General features: G+C 37.5%; 1 protein-coding gene and 2 long non-coding RNA genes across 13 annotated transcripts; all 3 read right to left on the reverse strand.

Moving 5' to 3' along the window:
• Positions 1-10: 10 nt before the first annotated feature.
• On the reverse strand, positions 11-9,567 carry LOC131004265 (uncharacterized). Of its 9 annotated transcripts, none has more exons than XR_009094945.1 (4): positions 4,515-4,611; positions 4,351-4,432; positions 2,350-2,414; positions 11-152 (listed from the first exon to the last, which is right to left on the reverse strand). XR_009094945.1 is itself a non-coding variant. In XM_057930908.1 (3 exons), exons 1-2 carry the CDS (start codon positions 9,555-9,557, stop codon positions 2,395-2,397), a joined length of 855 nt encoding a protein of 284 aa, XP_057786891.1. In that variant the 5' UTR covers positions 9,558-9,567; the 3' UTR covers positions 11-152; positions 2,350-2,394. The 9 variants fall into 9 exon arrangements, 4 of the variants coding, with proteins under 4 accessions (XP_057786891.1, XP_057786892.1, XP_057786890.1 ...); XR_009094948.1 differs by having other exon boundaries at positions 4,351-4,382; positions 4,515-4,584; XR_009094947.1 differs by having other exon boundaries at positions 11-157; positions 4,351-4,382; positions 4,515-4,584.
• A 104-nt stretch (positions 9,568-9,671) lies between these two features.
• On the reverse strand, positions 9,672-14,274 carry LOC131004266 (uncharacterized). 2 transcript variants are annotated; one of them, XR_009094950.1, is made up of 4 exons: positions 14,178-14,274; positions 14,014-14,095; positions 12,012-12,076; positions 9,672-9,813 (listed from the first exon to the last, which is right to left on the reverse strand). It is a non-coding gene; the product is annotated as an uncharacterized LOC131004266 (long non-coding RNA). The 2 variants fall into 2 exon arrangements; XR_009094949.1 differs by lacking the exon at positions 9,672-9,813 and adding an exon at positions 11,239-11,425.
• Positions 14,275-15,603: 1,329 nt separating this feature from the next.
• LOC131004267 (uncharacterized) lies at positions 15,604-25,943 on the reverse strand. 2 transcript variants are annotated; one of them, XR_009094952.1, is made up of 4 exons: positions 25,426-25,943; positions 23,033-23,096; positions 16,475-16,538; positions 15,604-15,865 (listed from the first exon to the last, which is right to left on the reverse strand). It is a non-coding gene; the product is annotated as an uncharacterized LOC131004267 (long non-coding RNA). The 2 variants fall into 2 exon arrangements; XR_009094951.1 differs by having other exon boundaries at positions 15,604-16,213.
• Positions 25,944-27,602: the final 1,659 nt, after the last annotated feature.

Raw genomic sequence — 27,602 nt, forward strand, 5'->3', positions numbered from 1 at the left:
TTTCCATTGCTCTAATCCAGATTTCGGCATCAGTCGGGTTGCCGGTCCCGTTGAATGTTGGCGGGCTCTGTTTAAGAAAAAGTTCCTCAACCCTTCGTGGAGGTTCGTTTGCGGTTCCCACATTGTTTCTTGGGGCTCTTCTGGGAGGCATTCTGTGCTTCAAAAATAAAAGATCCTCAGTATATTCCTTACCTCAATTCATAACATATTCCTCTTGATTTAATCATGAAAGCATCGTAACAAAACATCTAAATCCTTATTGATCACAAGAGGGTACTAGGACAACTAAACAATTGTAAGGCTCAATTCTTGAACGATATCAAAACAAAGTGGTGCAGAAAAATTTGTTGAGAAATTCAAACGAATAACCAGATGGTAGAAAGGAGTAACTACTAGGTCGAACAAAATGATCTAGAGTAAAAACTCATCTGGCTTTTCAACCGAAAGTTGAAACACATGGGTTTTCAACCCAAAATACGTCTACTGATATTTGGATCATGTGGACTGGCTAGGTCCAATCATCATCACCTCCCAATCACACGGAAAACATCATTCCAAACTTAAAAAGCCGTGGACAACTATTCATAATAATAAAACTCAAGTTCGTACTGGCAAACCAAAAGCTTAATTTAAAGTTCTATGTCCTATTGAACCCAAACCCCCACGTATAACATGTACACAAATATATATACATATATATAGGCAAAGCATACTGTTCTTAAAATCTATCGTGTACTAAAAGTCGATTCGGTGTTCCATCGCGTGTGAACATTTGAACGTAGAGACTATGCTCAAACCCTTGATGCAGCGTTTGCCTTGAATTCGTCTTGTATCATCATCCCGTGTTTTTCCTTCAACGTGTACATGTCTTTTCATTCCTCTTTGTAGTTCAAAAGAACCATTGTTTTCTTGTGGGAGCTGAAATGCTCTAAGTTCTCTTTCATTCTTCTACATCATCACTTTAAGAATCTAGATTGTAGAGATATCTTACTAATCCAGCAGTCTATGTTCTTTTAGAATAGTGATCATGCAACTTATAGCAATCTATGTTTTTTTGGGGAAAGCATGTGTCAATTCTCTATCATTCTTCTCTTATCATAACATCATAACTGCAATGATATGCCATGAAAGGCAAAACATTCAACATTTCAATGAAAGGCAAAACATTCAACATTTCATCATAGCATGCTCTTTACATAAACATTTTCATGAAACAGTTTAGAACAATAACATCTTTAAAACATTGTAACTGCAGTTACCTTTTTCCTTGATTGAGCACGATGCAATGGAGTGTTGAGCGGTGTCGTATGATCCCACATATGTCTAGTGAATCAAACTAGACATGACTTTTTAGAAAATGGTTTCTAGGGCCAGAGCAAACGAACTGCTCTGATACCACTCTGTCACAGCCCACTATCCCAATGACGGGTTAACCGGGGTTATGACTTGGGTGAACAATAAGAAATGGAAATTTAAAAGGGATTTACTAAATAACCAACATTAATAACCACAAACTAGTGGTATATATATAGATATAACCACTTGGGTAATTAACAAATGAGTCAGCCATAACGACTAAACCCCAAATGAAAGTTAAACAAAATGAAGAAGTAATAAGTTCCACAATACGATAACAAATTCAGAGTGTTTGCAGCGGAAAAACGTGTGAGTTATGCATATGGAGATGCATACTCAAGGTTTCATTACATAAACATCAAAAGGGAAATCCGCTCAACACCGATCCATTCCATCGCCTGCTCAACCTGCACATTTAGAAATACATGCAGGGCTGAGTATAAAAATACTCAGTGACATAAGCCGAAAATACAACATGCATACATATATAAATTGAACTGTCATAATAGTAACACACAGGGGTTTTCATAAATGACCTGCGCTTACTAAAACATTTCATTCATTTTCATAAAGGTGGATGCATCCCATTTTCAGTCTATATGATCCATATCTGTCCTTTCTGTCACGCGCCGGGAAGGAGGCCTCCTTACCACGGACGCCAAGACCGGTCGCAAGCGACTCGCGGTCTCCATGAGTGTACACGTTAACCCTAGCTAGCGACCTTTGTCTAGCATAGGATCCCAATTGGATTTCCTTTAAAGTTGGCGAACCAACACAGATAGGATACATATAAAAACATAAACATTTTGGCAGTCAATCATTTCATAAACATTTCATTTTCATAGCATTTTCATTTTCATAAAGGGCATTGAACATATAAGCATTTTATAAGAACTGAATAAATAGTCAAAACATATCATGCATATATATTCGCATATGAGGCCTACGTCACGCAGGGGATCTCTATATACGTAATAATAAAATAATGCCCACCTCAATTGTTCTTAAAGCTGGCGTGGAGTCGTTTCTTCTTCTGCTTCACTTTCTGTCGCCCGGACCTTCATTGATGAAGAGTCGATAAGTTCGTGAAGAAATTGTCATAAGACAAAGTCTAATTCTACGTGCCTAAGGTATCTTTTAATGTTTTAGGGTTCTAGCATCCATATTAATCTCGTTTCATTCAATCAATAAAATGTAACCAATTATCATGTAACTATCATATAGGTTCGAACCCATTTATTCGAACATCAACATGTACATAATCCATAACCTCCCTCTACACCCGTCATTTAGTCAAGTACTCCATCAATTAAGAACAAGCCATATTTTATCACCCTGAAAATTTAATCATTATAAATCATGCTTTCTCATACTTCGCACATTTTCATCACTTAAATAAATAAATCATTTATAAACACATGCTTAGTAATTTAATATCTCAATTAAATCTCAAGCTCATTTGATAAAGTAAATCATATACTTAATCATTCTATAACACAATTCCACATTTTTTTTATCATGTAAATAAATAAGAAATTCCATTATTCATTTATAAATAATAAAACATTTTAAAATCCATTGAGATGAAATAAAACATTTTAACCATTTAAAAATCCATACTCGAAAAGCTTTGAAATATTATAAAAATGAGGGTTTAATCCCAATTTTTTTTTTTAAAGTTCAACAATAAATTAAATAAAAGAACGGACATCATTTAAAATAAATAGTTCCAACCTTAAATATTAAAAATTAAATCAAGAGATTTAAATTCACTAAATTAATTTAGTGAAAATTCAAACATTTTAAAATAAATAAGGCCAAAAATTCGTAGGCTTTATTAATCAATTAACAGTTCAAAACTTAATTAAAATGAGCCTCAATCAATTTAAATAAATACCCAACATAATTTAAAATAAAAATGGGCCAAGTACATTTTATTAAATAAAAATCGGCCCATTCCCTTATTTAAAATTTTCGGCCCAAGCTAGCAAGAAGGGCTTTGAGCCCAAGCCTAACCCTAATCATACATACATACACCACACACACAAACACATAACACACGCACACACACAGCCACTCTCACTCTCCCTCTCGGCTCTCCCGACTCTCTCTCTGCTCGGTCGAGTGCGGCGCCGCCTCCGGCGCGCCGCCTCGCCGTGCATCTCCCCTCCCCCTCTCATACTCTCGGTCTCTCCTCTTCTCTCTCTATCTCGCCGGAAAAACAGAGCCACGGCTCCTTGCTCGGAATAGGGCAGCAGAGGCTACCCCCACCGTCGCATCCATCTTCGCCGCCCACAACCACCGCCGGACTCACGGGGAAGAGCCGAGCGTCGCCGCTCCCGTCGTTCGTCTTGCTGGAATCGCGGTGGAGGCCGAGCCTTGCCTCGCCGGGAAGGTAGGCTCCAGATCTGAGCTCCCCCTCTTTTTCTCTTTTCCGGCCGACCAGGAACAGCTCGGTGCTCCCGCTGCCGTGTCGCCGCTGCCGATGCCGCCGCATCGTCGTCACCGGAGAAGATAAGTTCTCCCTCCTATCTCTCTCTCTCCCTCCCCTGTTCTACCTTCTCTTCTCTCTTTTTTTTTTTTTTACAGCAGCCCTAACCATCTCTCTCTCGTTTCAGATAGACAAAGGAAAAAAGCGGCGGCTGCCGCCGCGCCGCCTCCGGCCGCGAGCAGCCGCCGGCTGCTCTCACCCCCCCAAATTCCAGTCACACGCACAAAACACACATAGAGCACTTAGGGTTTCAATTCTGTTCATTTTCATTCATTTATATTTACAAAAACTGATCTGTACTTGTAATAGATAGAAATATAGTAAAATGTGTGCGTGTGTATTATTCTGTTGGTGGTTCCCTGATGGTGATAAGCTGATGTAATTGAAACAATAATAGTCTAAAAGAAGTGGTAATGGATGCGTGTGTTCGATCTGTTTTCATTTGAATCATAGTTTTGTAATTTAACAAATGAATGTATGGAGAAAGTAAAGTAGGAGGTAACCTTGATAATTTTCTGAACTCACAAAGTTGGATCTGCGAATCAACAATTTAACAATGAATTTGGATCTGAATCTGCTTGATTACTGGAATTTGGAAACATAAACATAGTTAAAATGGAGGGTTGTATCCCCAAGGAAGAAGAAGAGAATTGGTTGGAACACTTACCTCTGCACTTTAAACTTTGTTGGGTGTGTTGAAAAGAGAAGGAAAGAGCGGATGAACTAATAGAAGGAAAATTTAGCTTTTAAAACTTGGCTTTTGTCTAATTGAAATGGCAGAGGATTGATGATAAGATTTTGATTAAATAAAAGCTAATTGCATGTTGAGATGTTAAAGGTGTAGAAGATGGCTGGCAAAAGAAGGTGTAAAGAGTGTTTAGTGGAATGATGAGTGTGTGGAATAATGAGTGTTTAGTGGAATGATGAGTGTTTAGTGGGATGGTTGGCATATGATGAGTGTTTAGTGGGATGGTTGGCATATGATGAGTGTTTCCAACACCATCAATTTATTTAAGAGTAAGATGGATGTGGAAATGTGTAGGTGCTAGATGAATGTGAAAAATCCTTATTCTGTATTTGTAATACTAATTTCGGGTTCTCATATAACGAAGCTTCGTTATAACTCTCTATAAATTACATATTTTATAACTCGTTTTATAAGTCGAAAATTAATTACGACTTCAAGTAAATAATAGAAATACTATTTCTATCGTATATAAATTAAATAACATGACTCTGCTAAGTCAGTTATAATCCGAAATAATAATTATTGACTACTCAATAATCCTTTAAATCTCAAACGGATTCAAATAATAATAAGAATTTAGCACATCAAAACACATATATAACAATTAAATCATATCAGATAAATCAAATCAGTTTTATTATTAATGGATGCCGAACCCTAATTATTAAGTCTTTAATCAGTGATTAAAAACTGGGATATGACATACTATCCCCCTTAAAATAAATTTCGTCCCGAAATTTGTACCTCAGGAAATAATTCTGGGTATTTCTCCTTCATGCTAGACTCAAGTTCCCATGTCGCCTCTTCTTGATCATGGTGCTTCCAAAGGACTTTTACTAAGGGTATCGATTTATTCCTTAGTACTTGAATCTTCCGATCTAAAATAGATTCGGGTCTCTCTTCATAGCTCATATCTGGGCTAAGGATAACGTCGTCTCTTTGGATCACGTGTTTTGGATCATAAACATATTTTCTCAACTGCGACACATGAAACACATTATGCACATTCCCAAGGTTTGGCGGCAACGCCAGCCTGTAAGCTACCGGGCCCACCCTTTCTAGGATCTCATAGGGTCCTATAAAACGGGGTCTAAGCTTACCCTTTACGCCAAATCTTGTAATTCCTTTAGAAGGAGAAATCTTCAAAAAGACTTTATCCCCACACTCAAACTGCAAGTCGGTTCGACGTTTGTCGGCATAAGACTTCTGTCTATCTTGGGCCTCTTTAATACGCTGTCGAATCTGACGGACGATCTCAATCATCTCGCCTACTGTATCTGGCCCCAAGATTCTTCTTTCGCCGACTTCATCCCAGTAAAGCGGCGATCTACATTTCTTCCCGTATAACGCCTCATAAGGTGCCATGGCGATAGTTGCTTGATAGCTGTTGTTGTAAGCAAATTCGATTAGTGGCAACACACGCTCCCAATCTTCTCCTCTATCTAGCACGACAGTCCTTAACATATCTTCTAGCGTTTGAATTGTCCTTTCGGACTGACCGTCGGTCTGCGGGTGGAAAGCTGTGCTGAAATTCAACCTTGTTCCCAATTCCTTCTGCAAGCTTATCCAGAATCTGGAGGTAAACTTAGAATCTCTGTCGGACGTGATTGTCTTCGGCACCCCATGTAAACGCACGATCTCCTTGATGTAGAGTTGGGCTAACTTATCTGATCTATACGTGATAGGGATAGGCAGAAAGTGTGCACTCTTTGTGAGTCTGTCTACAATGACCCATATTACCGTGTTACCTCGTCTTGTTTTTGGCAATCCTGTAACAAAGTCCATTGCAATATCGTCCCATTTCCATTCTGGAATCTCCAAAGGCTGTAGCTCGCCGTAAGGTCGTTGGTGTAAAGCCTTTACTTGCTGGCAAACTAGACACTTTTCGACGAATAAAGCCACGTCTCGTTTCATTCCTTCCCACCAGAAATTCTCTTTTAGATCTTGATACATCTTAGTGCTTCCCGGGTGGGCGACATAAGGAGTGTCATGGGCTTCGCTCATGATCTTGTTCTTGAGTTCCTCGTCATGAGGGATGCATATTCTCCTCTCAAAGAAAATAGCATTATCGGCTTCTTCGTGGTAGTTCTTAAGATTTCCTTCTCTTATCTTAGCTCGTAATTTCTCCAATTTATCATCCTTCCTTTGAGCTTCTACCACCAATTTCCTCAAATTTGGTATAATCGCGACCACCCCCGCTATTGTAGCAGGTGGGTTTATCACCTCTAATTTCATCCTATCAAAATCTCGTATGAGCTCTTCTTCCTTTGTAAGGATGTATCCCAGTTTCAATGGGACCTTGCGGCTCAATGCGTCGGCTACTACATTGGCCTTCCCCGGGTGATAATTTATACCACAGTCATAATCTTTTACTAATTCGAGCCACCTTCGCTGTCTCATGTTGAGATCTTTTTGCTCGAAGAAGTACTTCAGACTTTTGTGATCGGTGTAAATCTCACACCTGACACCATATAGATGATGTCTCCAAATTTTTAGTGCGTGCACTACCGCCGCTAGTTCAAGATCATGGGTCGGATAATTCAATTCGTGTGGCCTAAGTTGCCGCGATGCATATGCAATCACTTTGCCTTCCTGCATCAAAACACATCCTAGTCCGTTCTTTGATGCATCCGTGTAGACCACATACTCCTTGTCTGGTTCCGGAATTGTTAGCACTGGCGCTGTAGTTAGTTTTTCCTTGAGCAGCTGAAAACTTTCTTCACACTCGTTAGTCCATGTGTATTTAATTCCCTTTCGAAGCAATTGCGTCATCGGCCTTGCTATCTTGGAAAATCCCTCAATGAATCTTCGATAGTAGCCAGCCAATCCCAAGAAACTTCTGATCTCGTTTGGGGTAGTTGGCGACTTCCATCCTTGTACTGCTTCCACTTTGGCGGGGTCCACCTTAATACCTTCTGAAGATACAATATGTCCCAGAAATGTAACTTCTTTGAGCCAAAACTCACATTTGTTGAATTTGGCAAAAAGGCGTTCATCCCTAAGAGTTTGCAAAACAGTTCTCAGATGTTCCCTGTGTTCTTCTTCATTCTTGGAGTAAATGAGGATATCATCAATAAACACCAAGACGAATTTATCCAAATAAGGATGAAATACTCTGTTCATGAGGTCCATGAACACAGCTGGTGCATTTGTTAGTCCGAACGGTACAACTACGAACTCGTAGTGACCATATCTTGTTCGGAAAGCCGTTTTGGGTATATCTTCATGTCTAACCTTTAACTGATGATACCCAGACTTCAAATCGATTTTGGAGAAAACACCCGCGCCCTTGAGTTGGTCGAATAAATCATCAATTCTGGGCAATGGATACTTGTTCTTAAGCGTTAGCTTGTTCAGCTCTCGATAATCGATGCACAATCTCAAGGTTCCATCTTTCTTCTTGACAAACAGCACCGGCGCTCCCCATGGGGACACACTAGGCCTGATGAAGCCTAGGTCCAGTAACTCTTGTAACTGGATTTTCAACTCTTCCAATTCCTTCGGGCCCATTCTGTACGGTGCTTTTGATACCGGCGCCGCTCCTGGCTCTAGATCGATGGTGAATTCTACTTGTCTGTCAGGTGGTAATCCTGGCAAATTTTCTGGGAAAACATCTTGAAAATCCCGCACGATCTCTATATCTTCCATTGTCTTTTTGGTCTCAACTCCCCCATTCAGGTATACGAGGAAGGCTTGGCAGTCTTTCTTGTTCATCATCTTCCTCGCTTGTAAGGCTGAAATAATCGGCACTCTGTTCCTTCTGCATATTCCATAGAAACTTAAAGTATCCCTTCCTGGAAAGTTGAAACCGATTTTCCGCTCTTGGCACAATATCGTGGCATAGTTCTCCGCTAGCCAGTCCATTCCCAGGATTATATCAACGTCCTCCATCGATATAACATGCAAGTTGTTTGCTATAACCTTAAACGATCCTATGGTCAGTTCTAGGTTCGAGCAAGCATGTGTTACTACTGCTATTCCTCCTATTGGTGAAGAAATTCTCAAGTCCTGATTAGTCTTTTCAGGTTGGAGCTTTAAAGTTTTTACACATACACTTGCAATAAAAGAATGCGAGGCACCCGTGTCGAACAGAAGTATAACAGGTGTGTCAAGTAATGTGCCCATACCTGCCAAATTCCCTTGGTTGTTTCCTTGCTTATTCTTGTGCAAGGCATAGGCTCTTGCCTGTGGAATTTGCGGTGGACGTGCCGCAGGTCGATACTGCTGCTGTGGTGGTGGGTAGAGTAACTGTTGGCCTTGGATAGCCCTGAGTGGTTGTACTTGGCCCGGCTGATTCGGCCCTCTCATTCCTCCTTGTGGTTTTCCTTGGCAGTCTCTGGCAAAATGGCCCTTCTGGCCACACTTAAAGCAGGTATTGCTGCCAGCCAAGCATATGCCGTGATGTGACTTGGAGCATTTGGGACACAAAGGTGCCCTGAGCTGGCCCTGATTGTTTCCAGCTGATCCTGGATTGACTGGTCGTCCTTGCCATTGCCCTTGTGGCATCATGTTTCCTTGCCATGGCCTCTTGTTATCTTGGTTGTTGTAGTAACCCCTATTATTGTTGTTGTTGCCATCCCATTTTCTCTTCCCACGATCGTTGTTTCCCGAAGCTTGAGTCTGGGTTGGGCGGTCTTCAGGCATGGCTGCTTCAACATCCAGGGCTCTGCTAAGTGCCTCAGAGTGGGTGAGATTACCATGACCAGCAAGCGCCATCTTGATCTCATGCCTAAGGCCTGAACGAAACTTCTCGGCCATCTTTTCATCAGTGTCGATCAGATGAGGGGCATAGCGAGACATGTCGCAGAAAGCGCGATCGTATTCCGTCACGGACATCTTGTTTTGTTTCAGATTGAAAAACTCCGTCTCTTTCTTCTTTCTGTAGCTCTTGGGAATGTATTTATCGTGGATCTCCGTCTTGAAGTCTTCCCAAGTCAGGTTTTCCAATTGTTCGAGGGTCATTGCCCTCTTCTTGGTTTCCCACCAAAAATCTGCCGACCCAGTTAGTTGGAATGCAACACAAGAGAGTCTCTCTTGGTCAGAACAGTAGAGAAAGTCGAAAATCCTTTCCATTGCTCTAATCCAGATTTCGGCATCAGTCGGGTTGCCGGTCCCGTTGAATGTTGGCGGGCTCTGTTTAAGAAAAAGTTCCTCAACCCTTCGTGGAGGTTCGTTTGCGGTTCCCACATTGTTTCTTGGGGCTCTTCTGGGAGGCATTCTGTGCTTCAAAAATAAAAGATCCTCAGTATATTCCTTACCTCAATTCATAACATATTCCTCTTGATTTAATCATGAAAGCATCGTAACAAAACATCTAAATCCTTATTGATCACAAGAGGGTACTAGGACAACTAAACAATTGTAAGGCTCAATTCTTGAACGATATCAAAACAAAGTGGTGCAGAAAAATTTGTTGAGAAATTCAAACGAATAACCAGATGGTAGAAAGGAGTAACTACTAGGTCGAACAAAATGATCTAGAGTAAAAACTCATCTGGCTTTTCAACCGAAAGTTGAAACACATGGGTTTTCAACCCAAAATACGTCTACTGATATTTGGATCATGTGGACTGGCTAGGTCCAATCATCATCACCTCCCAATCACACGGAAAACATCATTCCAAACTTAAAAAGCCGTGGACAACTATTCATAATAATAAAACTCAAGTTCGTACTGGCAAACCAAAAGCTTAATTTAAAGTTCTATGTCCTATTGAACCCAAACCCCCACGTATAACATGTACACAAATATATATACATATATATAGGCAAAGCATACTGTTCTTAAAATCTATCGTGTACTAAAAGTCGATTCGGTGTTCCATCGCGTGTGAACATTTGAACGTAGAGACTATGCTCAAACCCTTGATGCAGCGTTTGCCTTGAATTCGTCTTGTATCATCATCCCGTGTTTTTCCTTCAACGTGTACATGTCTTTTCATTCCTCTTTGTAGTTCAAAAGAACCATTGTTTTCTTGTGGGAGCTGAAATGCTCTAAGTTCTCTTTCATTCTTCTACATCATCACTTTAAGAATCTAGATTGTAGAGATATCTTACTAATCCAGCAGTCTATGTTCTTTTAGAATAGTGATCATGCAACTTATAGCAATCTATGTTTTTTTTGGGGAAAGCATGTGTCAATTCTCTATCATTCTTCTCTTATCATAACATCATAACTGCAATGATATGCCATGAAAGGCAAAACATTCAACATTTCAATGAAAGGCAAAACATTCAACATTTCATCATAGCATGCTCTTTACATAAACATTTTCATGAAACAGTTTAGAACAATAACATCTTTAAAACATTGTAACTGCAGTTACCTTTTTCCTTGATTGAGCACGATGCAATGGAGTGTTGAGCGGTGTCGTATGATCCCACATATGTCTAGTGAATCAAACTAGACATGACTTTTTAGAAAATGGTTTCTAGGGCCAGAGCAAACGAACTGCTCTGATACCACTCTGTCACAGCCCACTATCCCAATGACGGGTTAACCGGGGTTATGACTTGGGTGAACAATAAGAAATGGAAATTTAAAAGGGATTTACTAAATAACCAACATTAATAACCACAAACTAGTGGTATATATATAGATATAACCACTTGGGTAATTAACAAATGAGTCAGCCATAACGACTAAACCCCAAATGAAAGTTAAACAAAATGAAGAAGTAATAAGTTCCACAATACGATAACAAATTCAGAGTGTTTGCAGCGGAAAAACGTGTGAGTTATGCATATGGAGATGCATACTCAAGGTTTCATTACATAAACATCAAAAGGGAAATCCGCTCAACACCGATCCATTCCATCGCCTGCTCAACCTGCACATTTAGAAATACATGCAGGGCTGAGTATAAAAATACTCAGTGACATAAGCCGAAAATACAACATGCATACATATATAAATTGAACTGTCATAATAGTAACACACAGGGGTTTTCATAAATGACCTGCGCTTACTAAAACATTTCATTCATTTTCATAAAGGTGGATGCATCCCATTTTCAGTCTATATGATCCATATCTGTCCTTTCTGTCACGCGCCGGGAAGGAGGCCTCCTTACCACGGACGCCAAGACCGGTCGCAAGCGACTCGCGGTCTCCATGAGTGTACACGTTAACCCTAGCTAGCGACCTTTGTCTAGCATAGGATCCCAATTGGATTTCCTTTAAAGTTGGCGAACCAACACAGATAGGATACATATAAAAACATAAACATTTTGGCAGTCAATCATTTCATAAACATTTCATTTTCATAGCATTTTCATTTTCATAAAGGGCATTGAACATATAAGCATTTTATAAGAACTGAATAAATAGTCAAAACATATCATGCATATATATTCGCATATGAGGCCTACGTCACGCAGGGGATCTCTATATACGTAATAATAAAATAATGCCCACCTCAATTGTTCTTAAAGCTGGCGTGGAGTCGTTTCTTCTTCTGCTTCACTTTCTGTCGCCCGGACCTTCATTGATGAAGAGTCGATAAGTTCGTGAAGAAATTGTCATAAGACAAAGTCTAATTCTACGTGCCTAAGGTATCTTTTAATGTTTTAGGGTTCTAGCATCCATATTAATCTCGTTTCATTCAATCAATAAAATGTAACCAATTATCATGTAACTATCATATAGGTTCGAACCCATTTATTCGAACATCAACATGTACATAATCCATAACCTCCCTCTACACCCGTCATTTAGTCAAGTACTCCATCAATTAAGAACAAGCCATATTTTATCACCCTGAAAATTTAATCATTATAAATCATGCTTTCTCATACTTCGCACATTTTCATCACTTAAATAAATAAATCATTTATAAACACATGCTTAGTAATTTAATATCTCAATTAAATCTCAAGCTCATTTGATAAAGTAAATCATATACTTAATCATTCTATAACACAATTCCACATTTTTTTTATCATGTAAATAAATAAGAAATTCCATTATTCATTTATAAATAATAAAACATTTTAAAATCCATTGAGATGAAATAAAACATTTTAACCATTTAAAAATCCATACTCGAAAAGCTTTGAAATATTATAAAAATGAGGGTTTAATCCCAATTTTTTTTTTTAAAGTTCAACAATAAATTAAATAAAAGAACGGACATCATTTAAAATAAATAGTTCCAACCTTAAATATTAAAAATTAAATCAAGAGATTTAAATTCACTAAATTAATTTAGTGAAAATTCAAACATTTTAAAATAAATAAGGCCAAAAATTCGTAGGCTTTATTAATCAATTAACAGTTCAAAACTTAATTAAAATGAGCCTCAATCAATTTAAATAAATACCCAACATAATTTAAAATAAAAATGGGCCAAGTACATTTTATTAAATAAAAATCGGCCCATTCCCTTATTTAAAATTTTCGGCCCAAGCTAGCAAGAAGGGCTTTGAGCCCAAGCCTAACCCTAATCATACATACATACACCACACACACAAACACATAACACACGCACACACACAGCCACTCTCACTCTCCCTCTCGGCTCTCCCGACTCTCTCTCTGCTCGGTCGAGTGCGGCGCCGCCTCCGGCGCGCCGCCTCGCCGTGCATCTCCCCTCCCCCTCTCATACTCTCGGTCTCTCCTCTTCTCTCTCTATCTCGCCGGAAAAACAGAGCCACGGCTCCTTGCTCGGAATAGGGCAGCAGAGGCTACCCCCACCGTCGCATCCATCTTCGCCGCCCACAACCACCGCCGGACTCACGGGGAAGAGCCGAGCGTCGCCGCTCCCGTCGTTCGTCTTGCTGGAATCGCGGTGGAGGCCGAGCCTTGCCTCGCCGGGAAGGTAGGCTCCAGATCTGAGCTCCCCCTCTTTTTCTCTTTTCCGGCCGACCAGGAACAGCTCGGTGCTCCCGCTGCCGTGTCGCCGCTGCCGATGCCGCCGCATCGTCGTCACCGGAGAAGATAAGTTCTCCCTCCTATCTCTCTCTCTCCCTCCCCTGTTCTACCTTCTCTTCTCTCTTTTTTTTTTTTTTTACAGCAGCCCTAACCATCTCTCTCTCGTTTCAGATAGACAAAGGAAAAAAGCGGCGGCTGCCGCCGCGCCGCCTCCGGCCGCGAGCAGCCGCCGGCTGCTCTCACCCCCCCAAATTCCAGTCACACGCACAAAACACACATAGAGCACTTAGGGTTTCAATTCTGTTCATTTTCATTCATTTATATTTACAAAAACTGATCTGTACTTGTAATAGATAGAAATATAGTAAAATGTGTGCGTGTGTATTATTCTGTTGGTGGTTCCCTGATGGTGATAAGCTGATGTAATTGAAACAATAATAGTCTAAAAGAAGTGGTAATGGATGCGTGTGTTCGATCTGTTTTCATTTGAATCATAGTTTTGTAATTTAACAAATGAATGTATGGAGAAAGTAAAGTAGGAGGTAACCTTGATAATTTTCTGAACTCACAAAGTTGGATCTGCGAATCAACAATTTAACAATGAATTTGGATCTGAATCTGCTTGATTACTGGAATTTGGAAACATAAACATAGTTAAAATGGAGGGTTGTATCCCCAAGGAAGAAGAAGAGAATTGGTTGGAACACTTACCTCTGCACTTTAAACTTTGTTGGGTGTGTTGAAAAGAGAAGGAAAGAGCGGATGAACTAATAGAAGGAAAATTTAGCTTTTAAAACTTGGCTTTTGTCTAATTGAAATGGCAGAGGATTGATGATAAGATTTTGATTAAATAAAAGCTAATTGCATGTTGAGATGTTAAAGGTGTAGAAGATGGCTGGCAAAAGAAGGTGTAAAGAGTGTTTAGTGGAATGATGAGTGTGTGGAATAATGAGTGTTTAGTGGAATGATGAGTGTTTAGTGGGATGGTTGGCATATGATGAGTGTTTAGTGGGATGGTTGGCATATGATGAGTGTTTCCAACACCATCAATTTATTTAAGAGTAAGATGGATGTGGAAATGTGTAGGTGCTAGATGAATGTGAAAAATCCTTATTCTGTATTTGTAATACTAATTTCGGGTTCTCATATAACGAAGCTTCGTTATAACTCTCTATAAATTACATATTTTATAACTCGTTTTATAAGTCGAAAATTAATTACGACTTCAAGTAAATAATAGAAATACTATTTCTATCGTATATAAATTAAATAACATGACTCTGCTAAGTCAGTTATAATCCGAAATAATAATTATTGACTACTCAATAATCCTTTAAATCTCAAACGGATTCAAATAATAATAAGAATTTAGCACATCAAAACACATATATAACAATTAAATCATATCAGATAAATCAAATCAGTTTTATTATTAATGGATGCCGAACCCTAATTATTAAGTCTTTAATCAGTGATTAAAAACTGGGATATGACATAACTTGTCGGTCGTTGTCCCCTAATTACAGAGCTAGATTCTGTCCTCATTATCTCGCTCTGTCTAGTAGCTCTGGATTTCCTTCCTTGGGGCAGAGTTTTACTCTTTGGCTCCGCTCTGCTAAATAGCTCCGGCTTCTGGCGAATTGTCTCTGGCGTGTGGCTCCGCGCTCGGGCTCCAATAGCTTAGCTCTGACTCTGGATCTGGCGATTTGGCTCTGGCTCTGACTCTGGCGACTTGGCTCTAACTCTGGATCTGGCGACTTGGCTCTGGCTCTGACTTTAATGACTTAGCTCTGGCATCTCTGCTCTGGCAACTTGGCTCTGGCCCTCTGGAAGCTCTGCTCTGGTTAGCTCTGGCTCTGGCAGCTCTGCTCTGGAAGCTTTGCTCTGGCATCTCTGCTCTGGTTAGCTCTGGCTCAGGCATCTCTGCTCTGGCTAGCTCTGGCTCTAGCATCTCTGCTCTGGTAGCTCTGCTCTGGCAGCTCAACTCAGCGGTGACTCGGTAGCGGACGAACCGCAAGCTCAGCGGCGACTATTTCTGTCACAGCCCACTTATCCCAAGGACAGTTTAAATGGGTTTATGACTTGGGGTAATATAAGAAGCGGAAAATAAGGGAATTAGACACGAATTCCAAGGAGATAATATTTAATCAACAAACTAGTAATATATATATATACAACTGCTTGGGTATTTTACAAACGGTCATATTATACGACTAGACCCAAGAGAAAGTCATTCAAAACAAAAGAGTACTAAGTTCAACAGAACGATAACGATATCAGAGTGTTTGCAGCGGAAAAACGTGTGAATTATGCATATGGAGATGCATACTCAAGGTTTCATTACATATCCTTCAAAAGAATTCCCGCTCAACACCAAACCATTCCATCGCCTGCTCAACCTGCACATTTAAAAATACATGCAGGGCTGAGTATAAAAATACTCAGTGGCATAAGCCGAAAAACAAACATGCATACATATATAAATTGAACTGCCATAACAGTAACACACAGGGGTTTTCTTGAAAGTCCTGCGCTTACTAAAACATTTCTTTCATTTTCATAAGATTGGCCGGCCGACCCATTTTCCTTCATATGATCCATATCTGTTCCTTTCTGTCACGCGCCGGGAAGGAGGCCTCCTTACCACGGACGCCAAGACCGGTCGCAAGCGACTCGCGGTCTCCATGAGTGTACACGTTAACCCTAGCTAGCGACCTTTGTCTAGCATAGGATCCCAATTGGATTTCCTTTAAAGTTGGCGAACCAACACAGATAGGATACATATAAAAACATAAACATTTTTGGCAGTCAATCATTTCATAAACATTTCATTTCATTTCATTTCATTTCATAAACATTTTCATTTTCATTTCATAAGAGTCATTTATCATTTGGGCATAATAATAAACTGAAATTAACAGTTAAAACATATCATGCATATATATTCGCATACGAGGCCTACTTCACGCAGGGGATCTCTATATACGTAATAATAAAATAATGCCCACCTCAAACGTTCTTAAGCTAGCGTGGAGTCGCTTCTTCTTCGGCTTCACTTCCTGTCGCCCGGACCTTTATTGATGAAGAGTCGGTAAGTTCGTGAAGAAAAAAAAAATGTCACAAGACAAAGTCTAATTCTACGTGCCTAGGGTATCTTTTAGTGTTTTAGGGCTCTAGCATCCATAATTCATTTCGATTAAAACAATCAAAAACCAACATAACATCGACTAACCACATAATATCACGTAACCACATAACAAACAAAATAAAAGAATTCAACATCCTTAAACTTAATATCATTTAGAAATTCACATGTTCACATAAGAGATAATAATCATGCACCATCTTATAACATTCACCATCTTATAACATTCTATACATTTCATTTCCATGTAAATAAATACGAAATTCCATTATTCATTTATAAATGACTTAAATAAGCATTTTAAACTCCATTAAAATGGAATTGATTTAAAACATTTTAATCCTTTTAAAAATCCATACTCATAAAGCCTTAACTCATGCTCTATCTCATATTCTATCTCCTTACTCAACTCTATATAAACTCTCCACTCATCTCAAATCCTTAAGTTCAAGGATAGGTTTCAAGAAAATCATGGTACTAAGTCTCGATTTATCTCTCATATAAGGCTCGTCTAATCTCATTCAAACACATAGGCAACACAATCACATATAAGGCACATAAGAATCACAATCAAACACCATCAAAACATGCTCTGTTTTTACACTGACTCAACTTCAAAAATTAACCTGTTCTGACTCCGACATCTCCTGGACTCGAGACTCATACCAAAAGAAAGATATTCGAGTCTAGTTTCATATAAAAAAAAGTAGAGTCAAAAACTCCAAGTGGTTTGGGAGATATGTCGTTTTTACCACGATCTACCATATTCGGCAGTTTTGAGCAATCGAAAACTTGGATTTTTGAAAAATAGTAAACGTTGTCAAATTGGTCTTAAATTTGGTGGATATCTAGCTAACACAATAAGGTTAATACCATAAAAATTTGGAAAGCTATATCACACAGTAAGCTACTTAAAATAATGACTCTTTACCCTGTTCTCTGAAATTCTCGGTAGTAAAGTGCAGTTTAGGTTTTATATTTTAAAGAAATATCAAACGAAGTTGGAATGGCTTGAAATTTTACCAGTGTGCTCAACACTCTCAAATATACTTACCATAAAATGTTCATGGCTTTTGGATATCAAAATCGCGTCGAAAACAGTAGGTCAGTAGCCTTTAAAAAGGTTCTCAAATTAACTCCCAAACTTGAGCATAAAGCAAATATACCTAAATTCCGGACTTCTTCGATGAAAAATTCTCAAAAATTCAAATTAAGCTCATATAAATCACAATAACATAAATACATGATCATATAACTCAAGAAAATTCAAACATTGACTTCCCCTTTTTCCCCTTACATTCGGCCAACACATAAGTCATTAGGAGTTGGTCCTTTTCGTCTCATATCGCATATACAAGCTCAATTTATCATCAAATAGCCATATATATACATGCTCGACTCATAACTCATCTTATATACAAGATCTCATGTATGCACGCAAACTAAACTCGAGAAATTCTCACAAATCAATATCATTAACCAAATTAATCATGCTTTCTCCTTGCTAGTAGTCTAACTAACATATAAACATCATCAATTCAAGTATTTATCTCATTAATCAAAAGTTCCCAATTATTAGCAAACTAAACTTAACCAATTTTAGGCATTCTTGACAATTAACCAAATTGATCCCTAATTATCATTTCTATCATGCTTAATAACAATTAAACTTAGCCAATTTAATCAATTAACACATAGATCACAAAGTCCCAATTTTTTAACAAACTAACTTTTTTGAAAATCTACAAACATACATAAATCATTAATCCAACCTTAGATTAATCCAATTGGCACACTTAATAGCATAAATAAGCAATCAATTAGTAAATTAAACCATAGAATCAATTTTACCCAAATTACATCAAACTAACTCATATCAAAAATTACTAATCAATTTCAACCATCGATCCAATCCATCAAATCTCATATAAACACTCTCAATAGCATATATCATCCATCAATTCATCAATCAACCTCAAATCCAAAACTTCCCAAATTTACTCAAACTAAACTATTTCAATTCTCATATCTCTTTTTAAATCTATTCTCTACACAAGGAAAAAGACTAATTAGGAACCCAATAGTATTTAAATAACCTCAAATTAAGAAAAGAAAATAAAAAAAATTGAAGGTAAAAGACCCCAAATTTTCGAAAATTACAAAGAATAAGAGAGGGGTGTTTTCTTGTTTCAATCATCCAAAAAATACACATATATAACACAAATAAGCCTAGATCTAAGAGGATTCATCACTTACTCAAGGATTTGGAAATAAACAAAAATCACCTTTGGCTCAAATCTTGAAACTCCTTCAAGTATGCTCTTGATTCAAGGCTATAGATGTTTAAAGCTTGAATTTGATGGAGATCTATGGTGTAGAGATGATCTAAAAAGCTTGGTGTTCTTCGATCATGGAGGATTAATGGAGGAAAGGAAGATTAGAGAGAGAAAAGGGTGAGGCCGTGAGTTAGGGAGGAAGTGAGAAGAAAGAGAAAGTGTTTTGTTTAAAATCCTCCACTTGCTTCCAAACTTAGCCAACAAGTAAATGCTCAAGCTTATTCACTAAGCCACTTGATTAAAACACACATGTCTAATTGATTATAATAATCAAGTGAGAGTGTAGTATTGTGTGGTGGAAAATAAACCATGTGTTAAGCCACACAAATTAAATCATGGAAAACTAGTCACAATTAATGAAATGTCATAGCATAATTATTCATGTGACCAAATTAAAATAAATATAGCACTAATATTAGTGCACTCACTCAATTATAATATTCCTCAAATAAAAATCATAATAACTTGCTCATATAAATACACTTAACTCACCGATTAAAACTTATGCACTGCATTTATAAAAATTTCTTTAACTAAGCACATTAAAACACATATATAATGATTAAATCACATCAGATAAATCAAACCAGTTTTATTATTAATGGATGCCGAACCCTAATTATTAATAATTAAGACCTTAATCAGGGATTAAAAGTCGGGGTATGACATACTATCCCCCTTAAAAGAAATTTCGTCCCGAAATTTGTACCTCAGGAAATAATTCTGGGTACTCATTCATGCTAGACTCGGGTTCCCACGTCGCCTTTCCTGCTAAATTCCCTTGGTTGTTTCCTTGCTTATTCTTGTGCAGGGCATAAGCTCTTGCTTGTGGGATATGCGGTGGACGTGCCGCAGGTCGATACTGCTGTGGTGGTGGGTAGAGTAGCTGTTGGCCTTGGATAGCCCTAAGTGGTTGTGCTTGGCCCGACTGATTTGGCCCTCTCATTCTTCCTTGTAGTTTTTCTTGGCAGTCTCTGGCAAAATGGCCCTTCTGACCACACTTAAAACAAGTGTTGCTGCCAGCCAAGCATACGCCGTGATGCGACTTGGAGCATTTTGGGCACAGAGGTGCCCTGAGCTGGCCCCGATTGTTTCCAGCTGGTCCTGGGTTAGCTGGTCGTTCTTGCCATTGCCCTTGTGGCATCATGTTCCCTTGCCATGGCCTCTTGTTGTCTTGGTCGTTGTAATAATCTCTGTTATTGTTGTTGTTGCCTTCCCACTTTCTCTTTCCACGATCATTGTTCCCCGGAGCTTGAGTCTGGTTTGGGCGGTCTTCAGGCATGGCCGCTTCAACATCCAGGGCTCTGCTAAGTGCCTCAGAGTGGGTGAGATTACCATGACTAGCAAGTGCCATCTTGATCTCGTGCCTAAGGCCTGAACGAAACTTCTCGGCCATCTTTTCATCAGTATCGATTAGATGAGGGGCATAGCGAGACATGTCGCAGAAAGCGCGATCGTATTCCGTCACGGACATCTTATTTTGTTTCAGATTGAAAAACTCTGTCTCTTTCTTCTTTCTGTAACTCTTGGGGATGTATTTATCGTAGATCTCCGTCTTGAAGTCTTCCCAAGTCAGGTTTTCCAATTGTTCAGGGGTCATTGCCCTCTTCTTGGTTTCCCACCAAAAATCTGCCGACCCAGTTAGTTGGAATGCAACACAAGAGAGTCGCTCTTGATTAGTACAGTGAAGAAAGTCGAAAATCCTTTCCATCGCTCTAATCCAGATTTCGGCATCAGTCGGATTGCCGATCCCGTTGAATGTTGGCGGGCTCTGTTTAAGAAAAAGTTCTTCAACCCTTCGTGGGGGTTCATTTGCTGCGCCCATGTTGTTTCTTGGGGCTCTTCTGGGAGGCATCCTGTGCTTCAAAGACAACGACGATCATCGGTAATTTCTGATGCGTAGTACAACGGTAACGAGAATAATCTATAAGGGTCATACTAGTCAACTACACAAAGCTACAGTTTGGGGAATATACTAGGTCAGTATACTAATACTTCTTAGTTTTATCGATCAAGGAAATCTACTATAACAACTCGAAAGTTGAAAGGCTCAAAATCATCACATCAACAAGCAAGGTGTTGTAGAAATTGTTCAAGAGAATCAAAAGAATGACCAGAGGGTATGAAATGATTAACTACTAGGTCGAACAAAATGACCTCGAGTATGAACCCATCTGGCTTTTCAACCGAAAGTTGAAACACATGGGTTTTCAACCCAAAAGACGTCTACTGAGATTTGGATCATGTGGACTGGCCAGGTCCAACATCATCACCTCCCAGTCACACGGGAAACATCGTCCCGAACTTGAAGAGCCATGAACATACTATACATAACAAAGCATAAGTTCATCATGACAACTAAACTTATCTTAAGGTTCCCTATCCTATTGATCTCAAACCCCAAACCTCTCTTAAGACATATACACACAGACATACGTACACAGGCAAAACACACTATTCTTAAAATCTATTCTGTAGCAAAAGTCGATTTGATATTCCATCGCACTTGAACATTTGAACGTAGAGACTATGGTTCAACCTTTGATGCAACGTTTACCCTGAATTCGTCGTGTATCGTCATTCTGTGTTTTTCCTTTACCTCGTACATATCTTTTCATTCCTCTTTGTAGTTCAAAAGAATCATTGTTTTCTTGAGGGAGCTGAAATGCTCTAAGTTCTCTTTCATTCTTCTACATTATCACCTTAAGAATCTAGATTGTAGAGATATCCTACTAATCTAGTAGTCTATGTTCTTTTGAAATTGTGATCATGCAACTTATAGCAATCTATGTTCTCCGGGAAAACATATGTCAATTTTTCTATCATTCGTCTGATCATAACATCATAGACTGCGAAAATATGCCATGAAAGGCAAAACATTCAACATTTCATCATAACATGCTCTTCACATAAACATATTCATGAAGCATTTTAGAACATTAACATCTTTAAAACGTTGAAACTGCAGTTACCTTCTTTCCTTGATTGAGCACGATGCAATGGAGTGTTGAGTGGTGCCATATGAACCCATGTAAGTCTAAAGAATCAAACTAGACTCGACTCTTTAGAATAAGGTTTCTAGGGCCAGAGCGAACGAACCGCTCTGATACCATTCTGTCACAGCCCACTTATCCCAAGGACAGTTTAAATGGGTTTATGACTTGGGGTAATATAAGAAGCGGAAAATAAGGGAATTAGACACGAATTCCAAGGAGATAATATTTAATCAACAAACTAGTAATATATATATATACAACTGCTTGGGTATTTTACAAACGGTCATATTATACGACTAGACCCAAGAGAAAGTCATTCAAAACAAAAGAGTACTAAGTTCAACAGAACGATAACGATATCAGAGTGTTTGCAGCGGAAAAACGTGTGAATTATGCATATGGAGATGCATACTCAAGGTTTCATTACATATCCTTCAAAAGAATTCCCGCTCAACACCAAACCATTCCATCGCCTGCTCAACCTGCACATTTAAAAATACATGCAGGGCTGAGTATAAAAATACTCAGTGGCATAAGCCGAAAAACAAACATGCATACATATATAAATTGAACTGCCATAACAGTAACACACAGGGGTTTTCTTGAAAGTCCTGCGCTTACTAAAACATTTCTTTCATTTTCATAAGATTGGCCGGCCGACCCATTTTCCTTCATATGATCCATATCTGTTCCTTTCTGTCACGCGCCGGGAAGGAGGCCTCCTTACCACGGACGCCAAGACCGGTCGCAAGCGACTCGCGGTCTCCATGAGTGTACACGTTAACCCTAGCTAGCGACCTTTGTCTAGCATAGGATCCCAATTGGATTTCCTTTAAAGTTGGCGAACCAACACAGATAGGATACATATAAAAACATAAACATTTTTGGCAGTCAATCATTTCATAACATTCATTTCATTTCATTTCATTTCATAAACATTTTCATTTTCATTTCATAAGAGTCATTTATCATTTGGGCATAATAATAAACTGAAATTAACAGTTAAAACATATCATGCATATATATTCGCATACGAGGCCTACTTCACGCAGGGGATCTCTATATACGTAATAATAAAATAATGCCCACCTCAAACGTTCTTAAGCTAGCGTGGAGTCGCTTCTTCTTCGGCTTCACTTCCTGTCGCCCGGACCTTTATTGATGAAGAGTCGGTAAGTTCGTGAAGAAAAAAAAAATGTCACAAGACAAAGTCTAATTCTACGTGCCTAGGGTATCTTTTAGTGTTTTAGGGCTCTAGCATCCATAATTCATTTCGATTAAAACAATCAAAAACCAACATAACATCGACTAACCACATAATATCACGTAACCACATAACAAACAAAATAAAAGAATTCAACATCCTTAAACTTAATATCATTTAGAAATTCACATGTTCACATAAGAGATAATAATCATGCACCATCTTATAACATTCACCATCTTATAACATTCTATACATTTCATTTCCATGTAAATAAATACGAAATTCCATTATTCATTTATAAATGACTTAAATAAGCATTTTAAACTCCATTAAAATGGAATTGATTTAAAACATTTTAATCCTTTTAAAAATCCATACTCATAAAGCCTTAACTCATGCTCTATCTCATATTCTATCTCCTTACTCAACTCTATATAAACTCTCCACTCATCTCAAATCCTTAAGTTCAAGGATAGGTTTCAAGAAAATCATGGTACTAAGTCTCGATTTATCTCTCATATAAGGCTCGTCTAATCTCATTCAAACACATAGGCAACACAATCACATATAAGGCACATAAGAATCACAATCAAACACCATCAAAACATGCTCTGTTTTTACACTGACTCAACTTCAAAAATTAACCTGTTCTGACTCCGACATCTCCTGGACTCGAGACTCATACCAAAAGAAAGATATTCGAGTCTAGTTTCATATAAAAAAAAGTAGAGTCAAAAACTCCAAGTGGTTTGGGAGATATGTCGTTTTTACCACGATCTACCATATTCGGCAGTTTTGAGCAATCGAAAACTTGGATTTTTGAAAAATAGTAAACGTTGTCAAATTGGTCTTAAATTTGGTGGATATCTAGCTAACACAATAAGGTTAATACCATAAAAATTTGGAAAGCTATATCACACAGTAAGCTACTTAAAATAATGACTCTTTACCCTGTTCTCTGAAATTCTCGGTAGTAAAGTGCAGTTTAGGTTTTATATTTTAAAGAAATATCAAACGAAGTTGGAATGGCTTGAAATTTTACCAGTGTGCTCAACACTCTCAAATATACTTACCATAAAATGTTCATGGCTTTTGGATATCAAAATCGCGTCGAAAACAGTAGGTCAGTAGCCTTTAAAAAGGTTCTCAAATTAACTCCCAAACTTGAGCATAAAGCAAATATACCTAAATTCCGGACTTCTTCGATGAAAAATTCTCAAAAATTCAAATTAAGCTCATATAAATCACAATAACATAAATACATGATCATATAACTCAAGAAAATTCAAACATTGACTTCCCCTTTTTCCCCTTACATTCGGCCAACACATAAGTCATTAGGAGTTGGTCCTTTTCGTCTCATATCGCATATACAAGCTCAATTTATCATCAAATAGCCATATATATACATGCTCGACTCATAACTCATCTTATATACAAGATCTCATGTATGCACGCAAACTAAACTCGAGAAATTCTCACAAATCAATATCATTAACCAAATTAATCATGCTTTCTCCTTGCTAGTAGTCTAACTAACATATAAACATCATCAATTCAAGTATTTATCTCATTAATCAAAAGTTCCCAATTATTAGCAAACTAAACTTAACCAATTTTAGGCATTCTTGACAATTAACCAAATTGATCCCTAATTATCATTTCTATCATGCTTAATAACAATTAAACTTAGCCAATTTAATCAATTAACACATAGATCACAAAGTCCCAATTTTTTAACAAACTAATTTTTTTGAAAATCTACAAACATACATAAATCATTAATCCAACCTTAGATTAATCCAATTGGCACACTTAATAGCATAAATAAGCAATCAATTAGTAAATTAAACCATAGAATCAATTTTACCCAAATTACATCAAACTAACTCATATCAAAAATTACTAATCAATTTCAACCATCGATCCAATCCATCAAATCTCATATAAACACTCTCAATAGCATATATCATCCATCAATTCATCAATCAACCTCAAATCCAAAACTTCCCAAATTTACTCAAACTAAACTATTTCAATTCTCATATCTCTTTTTAAATCTATTCTCTACACAAGGAAAAAGACTAATTAGGAACCCAATAGTATTTAAATAACCTCAAATTAAGAAAAGAAAATAAAAAAAATTGAAGGTAAAAGACCCCAAATTTTCGAAAATTACAAAGAATAAGAGAGGGGTGTTTTCTTGTTTCAATCATCCAAAAAATACACATATATAACACAAATAAGCCTAGATCTAAGAGGATTCATCACTTACTCAAGGATTTGGAAATAAACAAAAATCACCTTTGGCTCAAATCTTGAAACTCCTTCAAGTATGCTCTTGATTCAAGGCTATAGATGTTTAAAGCTTGAATTTGATGGAGATCTATGGTGTAGAGATGATCTAAAAAGCTTGGTGTTCTTCGATCATGGAGGATTAATGGAGGAAAGGAAGATTAGAGAGAGAAAAGGGTGAGGCCGTGAGTTAGGGAGGAAGTGAGAAGAAAGAGAAAGTGTTTTGTTTAAAATCCTCCACTTGCTTCCAAACTTAGCCAACAAGTAAATGCTCAAGCTTATTCACTAAGCCACTTGATTAAAACACACATGTCTAATTGATTATAATAATCAAGTGAGAGTGTAGTATTGTGTGGTGGAAAATAAACCATGTGTTAAGCCACACAAATTAAATCATGGAAAACTAGTCACAATTAATGAAATGTCATAGCATAATTATTCATGTGACCAAATTAAAATAAATATAGCACTAATATTAGTGCACTCACTCAATTATAATATTCCTCAAATAAAAATCATAATAACTTGCTCATATAAATACACTTAACTCACCGATTAAAACTTATGCACTGCATTTATAAAAATTTCTTTAACTAAGCACATTAAAACACATATATAATGATTAAATCACATCAGATAAATCAAACCAGTTTTATTATTAATGGATGCCGAACCCTAATTATTAATAATTAAGACCTTAATCAGGGATTAAAAGTCGGGGTATGACAATTTCGCCGGAGTTTAGAAGAAGGAACGACAACGGATTATAGGAAAAAGAAATCTTAGGGCTCTTGTATTAATTGCTTCGAATGGAGAATTCTCATGGGTTTAAGAAGTGGAAACAGAATCGAACTAATTAAGGAATGGAAGAGGGAGTCAGAGATGAGGCGGAGCAACGCCGCCCTTAGGACGGCGGCGACGCCTGAATTTAGAGGGAGAGAGAGGCGGGCAGTTTAAGGGGGGAATTAGGGCTCAATTTGAGTGTGCAATCGACTTTAGAGAGAGAAAATGATTGAGAGAAGAGAGAGACAGTGAAGGGGCAGACGACGCCGACCTGATTCAGGGACGACGGCGATGGGGTGAGGAAAATGGAGGCATGAGGAAGAGGGAGGCCTGACTTTTGTTTTAAAAGTGAGAATAAAAATATATAAATTGGATTCTCGATCAAATGCCACGTTGCAGATTGAGATTGAAAAGAAAGAATTTGAGGTCTGCCACGTAGGCTAAGGCCTAATCTTATTATAGAATAGATATTATTATTATTGTTGTTGTTGTTGTTGTTGTTGTTGTAGTAGTAGTAGTAATGGACGAACAGAAGCAAATAAAGTTTGCAGAAATGAAAAATATATTTTTCTTCCCTATATAAATAAAATGTATGGATTTATTTTATAAAAAATAAAAATAAAATTTTAATTATTTTGATAGACATATAATAAGATTTTGTTTTAAAGTAATCAGTTTATAGAATTTGTGCCTTATTATGCAAACATGTAAATCAATGACCGGACCCGTTTATAATTTACATATACGTGCATGTCTCAATTCAAACTTAATTCAAAATTAATTTTATTGAAAATTAAGAATATAAATATTATATATATATATATATATATACACACACACAATATAATATATTGCAACACATACATATAATATGTACGCTATTGAGAAATATAAAATTAATAACAAATATACATCTAATCACTAACATTCAATTAAAATAATTTATTGTATATAGATTATAATTTTTTTTCTTATCAGACATGTAAATCTAATTTTTATCTAGAAAAATAAATAATAAAATTTATTAATTTAGATTATATGTAATGTTAATATTATATATATATTATTAATTATATTTATTATGATTAATGAATCTTTATATAGAATGTAATAGTTAATTAATTAATAAATGATGAAGATTATATATGGTAAATTTTGAAATGGTGAGATTTTAGATATGCCACATAGGTTAAGGCTTAATCCTATTATATAATAGATGTTAATTTGATATTGCAGTCTCTAATTCAAAAAACAAAAAAAAACGATATTGCGGTCTCATCTCTCAGTCACGTGTTTCATTAAACCAATACAGGTTGTGACTGTGGGTATTTATGTTGTGTAAATTTTCAATTGCCTTTTATTTTCAACTAGTAC

Source organism: Salvia miltiorrhiza, unplaced genomic scaffold (assembly GCF_028751815.1).
Source record: "Salvia miltiorrhiza cultivar Shanhuang (shh) unplaced genomic scaffold, IMPLAD_Smil_shh original_scaffold_358, whole genome shotgun sequence".
Taxonomy (NCBI): Eukaryota; Viridiplantae; Streptophyta; class Magnoliopsida; order Lamiales; family Lamiaceae; genus Salvia; species Salvia miltiorrhiza.